We start from the raw sequence: 9,782 nt of genomic DNA on the forward strand, positions 1-9,782 counted from the left end.
CAGCGGCGGCAGCGCAATGTGTGACCACTGGCCACTCCCCTTGGCGCCTGCACTGCGTATAGGTTGATGAACACAGACACTGGGGAGGAGAGGTCAGTGCTCAGACCGTACTGCCGATGCCAAACCAGAGCTGCAGGCTGGTGAGTAGAATGCGACACGGTCAGTGGGCCACAAAAAATGCACATTCTGTACAATGGAAAAAAAAAAAAGAGAAACCAGATGGAAATCTATCCTATGCTGCGAGTACAGAACAGGAAGACCGGAAACAAAATGCTGATGTGAACCCAGCCTTGGAGTGATCCATGAAACACACAACGCACACGGATGACATCACCGCTAGATTTCACCACGGATTAGACATTCTACAGAAAATCCACAACACAAAAATAATAAAATGAATTGCTATAGATTCCTCAAGCAGATTCCCGGCATTGAACGGAGCCAATCAGCATGCGGATCCCCGGCACAAAACCTACGGCTTGTCCCCCATTCTTCCCATGTGAACACGTCCGAGGCCGCACTCACACAGTGACGGGTGTGTCGGATACAAAAACCAAGACTTTCCTGTGTGATCTAGCAGTTACACCCATGGATCTGCCCTGGATTTAGCACCAGTCAGTGGGGTAAATCCGCACGCAGGAACCGGATGCAATTATGGGCAGTACTGACAGGTCCGTTGTGCTGCAGATTTCAGAATCCGCTTGTGGAAGAATCCCCGTCATATAAACTGCAGCGCGGATTTCCACAGCGTTCACTACAGTAATAGGCTGGCATGGATTTTGCCACAGATTTGGGTCCAGAATCCACAGCGAGATTACATTGTGTGAACGGGGTCCAAGAGGTAAAAACGGATGCAAAACCTTGAGTGGCCTCAGCCAACGTTCCCTCTTGCGGCGGCGTACGGCTTGACCTCATGGCACGGCCCAATTGCTGAGCACAACATTCCATTCCCCAATATTCAGCCTGTCTGAACGGGTAAATCAGCCAATGAAGAACCACGGGCTTGGGTTGTTTTATTCACTGAAATGAACGGCGCCAACACTGATTAATACAGATGCTCCCCTACTTGTGAACAGGTTCAGTTCCAGGAACCTGTTCGCAAGTCCGAACAAATGTTTGTATGGAGCAGGATGGCGGGTGGATCTCGCTCCATACAACATCGGGTGCAGGCTGTTCTTACAGCGGACACCCGGCGGCAGCAGTTCCAACGAGCCGCGCCGCTCGTCGGAATTATTAAAACTTTAAATACCGCTGTCAGAGTGGTATTTAAAGCGGGAAAGAAAAGGGCTGCAATAGGAAGGGGTTAAGCATCAGTCTACGTAAGAAGACCTTTAGGCTGCATTCACACAGGGCGGATTTGCTGCGGTTCTGCCGCAGCAGATCCGCCCGCGGCCGCTAATCTCGGGATTAGCCAGCCATGTGGACGAGGTTTCTCAGAAACCTCGTCCACACGGGACGGCTAATCCGCTGCGGTAAATCCGGTTGAAACCGCGGCTGCGGCGGCCGCAGCCGCGGTTTCAAAAGCAGCAGCATGTCTGTTTACAGTCGGTTTTTTGTTTATTTATGTTACGGCCGCGCTCTCCTCTATGGGAGAGCCGGCCGCAACGGAAATGCATGCGGCCGGACCGCTTCAAAGCCGCCGCGGCTTAAACCGCGAGATTTCCGACGGGAATCCGCCGTGTGTGAACCCTGCCTTATCTGTGCAACATTCCTTGTATTAGTACACATTTCCCTCCGTCACACTGACTGCACACACCGTTATTACAGACCGCGGATAGAACTAGTGAGCTTACCTGTTGCTCGGGAGGATTGTGTCGCCAGTCTGACAGTAAATCCATGGGCGCAGCGGGGCCGGGACCTGCGTTACTTGGCTTTGTAGTGACGGCCTTCGAGCTCTTCGTCCTAGGAGCCGGTCTGCAGTTTCCTTCTCTACAGAGTCCTGAATAATAGGAACGGATAGAAGATCAGGAACAGCTAAGACAACCGGCACATCCCAATAATAGGCACCATAGCAGACTGAGCAGAGAAGGCACACTAAGGACTCGTGCATAGAACGTGTCCAGCACCACGGACCATAGGGAGCCCCCTCCACCTCCAGAGCAGCGGTGCACAACCTGCAGCCCCCAACCGTCGGGAGAGGACACAAATGGCAGTCTGCGACTGCTCACATCCTGAATAATCATGATCATCTCTTAGAGATAATATTTAGGACATTTTGATTAAGTGTAGGTGGGATATGTTTTGAGCTCTGTTTGCTTGCATAGCGGGGTCCCTCAATTTAATTAATGCAAAATGTGCTGCTGATAATCGGTCTTATTGATTAATATGGCTTTTTCAAAGTATGACAAGGATGGCTTATTATATAAAGATGCTGTGATCCTGCTTAATATTATACAGTATAATCAAGACATGAGACCCATGTGCGCGTGCGCTGTATGTCGCGATAATATAGGACCTAAACATGTGAGCGCTTCTTTGTGGTCATGTGACCACTTAATTCTGTCACATGCCCATTCTGTTCTGTTGAGGTATGGCTGAACACATGATCACGATGGCGATCATGTGATATTGTGATACGCAGGCGTGGATTAGTGATATCTATGGAGCGGATATGACGCACGAGTGATGTAGTGTCATGTGAGGGCACGCGGTGCCGCTCATGCACATTAGACACACTGGTTCTTTGAATCAGGAGGATTAACCCCATCTTGGTGACTAGCTGGGATGGCTCCCTACTATGCTTTCTATGTATTACCATATATACGGTAAGTGTTTGGATCATTAAGGGTTAACAGTATTCCTTGATGCAGCTGTAATGGATTTCTGTATATATGCGTGTCATTTTACCTGTGATAACTATGCTTGATGAAGACCCAGGAGGCGGGTAGAAACGTCGCTGGTTATCTTTTCATGGAGGAATAAAAATGTGGTATTTTTTATTCATCTAAATGCTGGCTGGACCGTATATTTTACTGCACCTACTCACAGGACACTTCCAGGTCCTATGCATAGCCTGTCTGTCAGGGAATTGGGAGCCGGTGACCCATTCGGCACTCCAGAAAGGGGTTCGGGCTTATTCCTATGAGCGATATTCTCATACAAGTTATGCCATGTGCCCCAAACTCACGCGACTATGTAACCCATCCTCGGGGGTGGGAAGGAGCACGTTCTATCTTTGGATGTTCCCAAAGACTGGCTCTCCCATAGTTTTTGATGGGACCTTAAAAGACATTGCACGGCACTCACAAGCCACGCGATGTGATGTGGGAACCACCTGCGATCGTCTGCCGCTCGTGCGACAAGCAGCTGAGGACTGCAGTTTCACAGAAGTGATGTGTGGCATGTTTTTGAATTAGACCCTCTGCATCAGCCCCATATGGCGCCTGCCCACGTCACTGTGGCCTTAATGAGTCAGAAGGCTGCCGTCCATGCATACAGCTCCTCATTGTAGATTACTCTATCCCAGCAAAATTAATTGGAGACCTGAGCAAGAATCAAAAAGTAGTATTTACACTCATTGGCCAAGGGGCAAAAAACGCCTCCCCTAAGAGTTGTCGGAATGAAACGAAACTGTGACTAATGTTACTATAAGGGATTACAGTCAGAGCAAAAGGATCATCGTTTGTAAGCTGACCCCATGTAGGGAGACACTAGTACCCTTTGTACCCCCTCTAGCTTGGATACAAGAGATGATACAGAGGCTCTAGTATCCTGTTGTACCGCCTCTCGCTTGGATACAAGATGTGATACGGGCGGGCATGGAGGCTCTAGTTCCCTTTGTACCACCTCTAGCTTAGAGACAAGATATGATAAGGAGGGTACAGAGGCCCTAGTACCCTGTTGTACCACCTCTAGCTTGGATACAAGATGTGATACAGGTTGGCATGAAGGCTCTAGTACCCTGTTGTACCGCCTCTAGCTTGGATACAAGATGTGATACAGAGGGCACAGAGGCTCTAGTACCCTGTTGTACCGCCTCTAGCTTGGATACAAGATGTGATACAGAGGGCACAGAGGCTCTAGTACCATGTTGTACCACCTCAGGCTTGTATACAAGATGTAATACGGGTGGGCATGGAGGCATACAGGTCCAGTATGGTATCCTGCAGCATATCGCTCCATATTTGCTGTAACTGAGTCTCTAGATTGTGCAAACTGTCCTAGATGGTCTCATACAAGTGTGTGAAAAATCTGGCAAATCGGGCCGCCATAGAAGTGTGACAACGTTGTGGAGACATCCCTGTGTTGTCACCCTGGCCCTGCCATGGGAGACTTAAATTCATTTAAGTTAGCTTAGTGTTCCCGCTCCATCTGTGCAGATGATGGACCCAATTATTCTTTTCAACCTGCACAAAGGCACAAATAGCAGAGACCCCCAAGTACATACAGCGATAGCCTTCTAATGGCAGAGACCCCCAAGTACATGCAGCGATAGCCTTCTAATGGCAGAGACCCCCAAGTACATGCAGCGATAGCCTTCTAATAGCAGAGACCCCCAAGTACATGCAGCGATAGTCTTCTAATAGCAGAGACCCCCAAGTACATGCAGCGATAGTCTTCTAATAGCAGAGACCCCCAAGTACATGCAGCGATAGTCTTCTAATAGCAGAGACCCCCAAGTACATGCAGCGATAGTCTTCTAATAGCAGAGACCCCCAAGTACATGCAGCGATAGTCTTCTAATAGCAGAGACCCCCAAGTACATGCAGCGATAGTCTTCTAATAGCAGAGACCCCCAAGTACATGCAGCGATAGTCTTCTAATAGCAGAGACCCCCAAGTGCATGCAGCAATAGCCTTCTAATAGCAGAGACCCCCCCAAGTACATGCAGCGATAGCCTTCTAACAGCAGAGACCCCCAAGTACATACAGCGATAGCCTTCTAATAGCAGAGACCCCCAAGTACATGCAGCGATAGCCTTCTAATAGCAGACCCCCCCAAGTACATGCAGTGATAGCCTTCTAATAGCAGACCCCCCCAAGTACATGCAGTGATAGCCTTCCAATAGCAGAGACCCCCAAGTACATGCAGTGATAGCCTTCCAATAGCAGAGACCCCCAAGTACATACAGCGATAGCCTTCCAATAGCAGAGACCCCCAAGTACATGCAGCGATAGCCTTCCAATAGCAGAGACCCCCAAGTACATGCAGCGATAGCCTTCCAATAGCAGAGACCCCCAAGTACTTGCAGCGATAGCCTTCTAATAGCAGACCCCCCCCAAGTACATACAGCGATAGCCTTCTAACAGCAGAGACCCCCCAAGTACATACAGCGATAGCCTTCCAATAGCAGAGACCCCCAAGTACATACAGCGATAGCCTTCTAACAGCAGAGACCCCCAAGTACATACAGCGATAGCCTTCCAATAGCAGAGACCCCCAAGTACATGCAGCGATAGCCTTCTAATAGCAGAGACCCCCAAGTACATGCAGCGATAGCCTAACAGCAGACCCCCCCCCAAGTACATACAGCGATAGCCTTCTAATAGCAGACCCCCCCCAAGTACATACAGCGATAGCCTTCCAATAGCAGAGACCCCCAAGTACATGCAGCGATAGTCTTCTAATAGCAGACCCCCCCCCCCCAAGTACATAAAGCGATAGCCTTCTAACAGCAGAGACCCCCCAAGTACATACAGCGATAGCCTCCTAACAGCAGAGACCCCCAAGTACATACAGCGATAGCCTCCTAACAGCAGAGACCCCCAAGTACATACAGCGATAGCCTTCCAATAGCAGAGACCCCCAAGTACATGCAGCGATAGTCTTCCAATAGCAGAGACCCCCAAGTGCATGCAGTGATAACCTTCTAATAGCAGACCCCCCCCCCCGCCAAGTACATACAGCGATAGCCTTCCAATAGCAGAGACCCCCAAGTACATACAGCGATAGCCTTCTAATAGCAGAGACCCCCAAGTACTTGCAGCGATAGCCTTCTAATAGCAGAGACCCCCAAGTACATGCAGCGATAGCCTTCTAATAGCAGAGACCCCCAAGTACATGCAGCGATAGCCTTCTAATAGCAGAGACCCCCAAGTACATACAGCGATAGCCTTCTAATAGCAGACCCCCCCCAAGTACATACAGCGATAGCCTTCCAATAGCAGAGACCCCCAAGTACATGCAGCGATAGTCTTCTAATAGCAGACCCCCCCCCCCCAAGTACATAAAGCGATAGCCTTCTAACAGCAGAGACCCCCCAAGTACATACAGCGATAGCCTCCTAACAGCAGAGACCCCCAAGTACATACAGCGATAGCCTCCTAACAGCAGAGACCCCCAAGTACATACAGCGATAGCCTTCCAATAGCAGAGACCCCCAAGTACATGCAGCGATAGTCTTCCAATAGCAGAGACCCCCAAGTGCATGCAGTGATAACCTTCTAATAGCAGACCCCCCCCCCCGCCAAGTACATACAGCGATAGCCTTCCAATAGCAGAGACCCCCAAGTACATACAGCGATAGCCTTCTAATAGCAGAGACCCCCAAGTACTTGCAGCGATAGCCTTCTAATAGCAGAGACCCCCAAGTACATGCAGCGATAGCCTTCTAATAGCAGAGACCCCCAAGTACATGCAGCGATAGCCTTCTAATAGCAGAGACCCCCAAGTACATGCAGCGATAGACTTCTAATCCAGCACGTCTGATAATCTGGAAGGGATACAACATCAGATGCCAAGCAGCAGTGTGGTGCCGGACGATACAACATCAGATGCCAAGCAGCAGTGTGGTGCCGGACGATACAACATCAGATGCCAAGCAGCAGTGTGGTGCCGGACGATACAACATCAGATGCCAAGCAGCAGTGTGGTGCCGGACGATACAACATCAGATGCCAAGCAGCAGTGTGGTGCCGGACGATACAACATCAGATGCCAAGCAGCAGTGTGGTGCCGGACGATACAACATCAGATGCCAAGCAGCAGTGTGGTGCCGGACGATACAACATCAGATGCCAAGCAGCAGTGTGGTGCCGGACGATACAACATCAGATGCCAAGCAGCAGTGTGGTGCCGGACGATACAACATCAGATGCCAAGCAGCAGTGTGGTGCCGGACGATACAACATCAGATGCCAAGCAGCAGTGTGGTGCCGGACGATACAACATCAGATGCCAAGCAGCAGTGTGGTGCCGGACGATACAACATCAGATGCCAAGCAGCAGTGTGGTGCCGGACGATACAACATCAGATGCCAAGCAGCAGTGTGGTGCCGGACGATACAACATCAGATGCCAAGCAGCAGTGTGGTGCCGGACGATACAACATCAGATGCCAAGCAGCAGTGTGGTGCCGGACGTACCTGGGATGTAGACCATTTCCTGCTCCTCGTCCGAATCTTTGGAGGAAATTAAGGAAAATAGTGACAAAGCAAAAGGACCCTCCATGTAGGGGCTCATGGCCTCAATAATGTGACGTCACCGACAACTGCGCTCCCCCTCTGGAAGCGGTGAGACACTCACTCTGTCTATGTGGATAGGGTCACAGTACATTAACCCCTTCCCTGCTCCAGTCTTGGTTTTTTCATTCATTCATTCATTCTTTCACACTACTTGTTCCCTACTGGTGGCACGTCTACACGGCAGCTTGTTACGTGCGGGACACGCTGCACCTCTCAGGGGTACCATTTACAGGATCAGGATAACTGGGATACTTGCAAAATATTTAAAGTGGGGAATTTAATAAAAACTTTCTTTCTGTCATCTTTTCTTTTCTTGGTGATGGGGCCCTGTGATGGGGGGCCCTGTGATGGGGGGCCCTGTGATGGGCAGGGTCTTTGCAGGGTGATCTGCGGTTTTCATTGACATTTGGGGTACATAAGACTGATCACTTTTTATTGTATTTTCTTGCAGATCCTTTCTCTCAGATGGTGTCCAGCATGGGGGAGGGGACGGTTAATAATGTGAGTTACTATTTGGACTTTCACAGAGATATCACTTTTTCATTTTTATTTATGTTTTTAAGCTTTTAATGTGACTAGGAAAAAAAATTTTTTTTAAACAATTTTTTTAATACTTTAAACTTACTTTACTCTGTTTCTGTTGATCGGGGACCTGAACTTGTGACCAACTGATCACTCATACAATATAACGCAATACTAGAGTATTGCATTATGCTGAATTGTAACTGGTAATCTATCAAGACAAGCCAAGCCTTCACAAGGCACTGGTTACCATGGCACCTAGACAGCTGCCTGCAATCTCATGGTGAGGGGGTGTTCGGGATCTCCAAACACTGATTGGGGCATTTAAAGGGATAACCTGCACCATCAGTGTTATCGGCCGCCCACTCCCTTTTGCTACATCTGCTCTATGTACAGATTTCGGAAAGTACCTCCCAGCCCGACCTCAGGTCTCTGGAGGCAAACTGAGCATTGTATGGTCAGGCTGGAATGCACTTCCCAAGTCTGTATATAGAGCGGGTACTATTGTATCTTGTCACCACAGGAAGTAGACCGACGCCCCCAGAAGCTGATCGGCTAATGCAGTTGCTCACTGTCCCTGAACTTACTCTGGTATTTGAGTGCCTGTGCCGGCCCTACTATCCTATCGGCGATGTGCTGCGGTCCTCCGTCTGCCCGGCGTGGAAGTAAATGACTGCCTCCCATCTACAGACCTTGAGATCCCCCGCTGTTCTGCTTGCTCCCGACCGCGGTGTCAGTGTGGCCGCTACCCCTGCCCTTAGCGCTGTCAGCGAACTCTGTGTGCCGCCGTCCCCGCTGTCAGTGTGGCCGCCATAGTACTCCCTGCTATACTGTCGGCGGCTGTACCATGGAGGGACAGACAGCGGAGGGCTTGAGGATGACAAATGGTGAGCAAAGGTGTGAGCGTGGCCATGGAGCAGGAAGGCGTGACAGGGCTGCCAGCCTACAGCGCTAGGATGTGGCCACTGACAACTACTACGCTGCCCTGCTTCCTCTCCCTTCAGCAGCTGGCACTGATGCTCAGAGGCAGATGGGGAGCGGAATAGCCCTCAGTGGCCGCTTCTCAGCGCTACAGCACGGGGGAGGACAGGGTGGCCGGCGGCGCCGGGGTCATCTCAACGCTACAGCACAGGGGAGGACAGGATGGCTGGCGGTGGTGAGCTGTATCTTCCCAGCCCGAACAAGTGTCTTCCCAGCTGGCCAGCCAGACAACAATACAGCCAATTGGGAGCTAGGGGTGTGACAGGGGTGCTCCTCCATGTAAGTGCTGTCAAACCCCTAGCTTACGGTGGTGACAAGATACAATACTACCCATAGAGCGGGTGCGGCAAAAGAAAGTTGACAAAGCATATCTCCTATGGCAGTTGTTGCGGATGGCTATCAGCTGTCAGAGATGGCCGACTCACACTGTGTACGGAGCGAAAATCGACGGAACCCACGCCACACACACCGAACATGCGCCGTACCTGTACAGAACGCGTCGGGAAGGGGTTAAGGAGGTTGCACCAAGATGTAACAAGGTACGCTGTCAGGCGCAGTCAAGAGTCACAGCGATACACCGCTTTAGCGCACGCTCATGTGAACCGTCCCCATCTCCCTAGTGACATGTGCTTCAAACCCACCCCATACAGACAGCCTCGGTTCTGGTCTGTCCACTACACTCATATTGGGAGGGGTGCATATAACCATAAAGTACATGATGCCTCCCTACAGGTGACACCCGCACTCTCCATGTCAGCGCACATACACACCCGTCACACACACTCCCCCGTACAGGATACCGTCCTGACTCCAATACGCCGCGGCTTCTTCCCCAGCAACATCCGCCATCTTCAAACACCCGCCACCCCCGGCGCC

The 9,782-nt window shown here is 50.6% G+C and overlaps 1 protein-coding gene across 1 annotated transcript in view; it reads right to left on the minus strand.

Annotated features, from left to right (window-relative positions):
- KIAA1328 (KIAA1328 ortholog) overlaps positions 1-9,771 on the minus strand; it is a 134,787-nt gene extending 125,016 nt beyond the window's left edge. The window contains exons 1-3 of the mRNA XM_066602634.1: positions 9,707-9,771; positions 7,305-7,340; positions 1,794-1,939 (exon numbers count right to left, since the gene is read on the minus strand). Coding sequence (XP_066458731.1) covers positions 1,794-1,939; positions 7,305-7,340; positions 9,707-9,755 — 231 coding nt within the window. The 5' untranslated portion in view covers positions 9,756-9,771. The remainder of the gene's footprint in view (positions 1-1,793; positions 1,940-7,304; positions 7,341-9,706) is intronic.
- Between the last annotated feature and the right edge of the window lie 11 nt (positions 9,772-9,782).

The sequence above is a fragment of the Eleutherodactylus coqui genome, chromosome 5 (genome assembly GCF_035609145.1).
Source record: "Eleutherodactylus coqui strain aEleCoq1 chromosome 5, aEleCoq1.hap1, whole genome shotgun sequence".
Classification (NCBI taxonomy): Eukaryota; Metazoa; Chordata; class Amphibia; order Anura; family Eleutherodactylidae; genus Eleutherodactylus; species Eleutherodactylus coqui.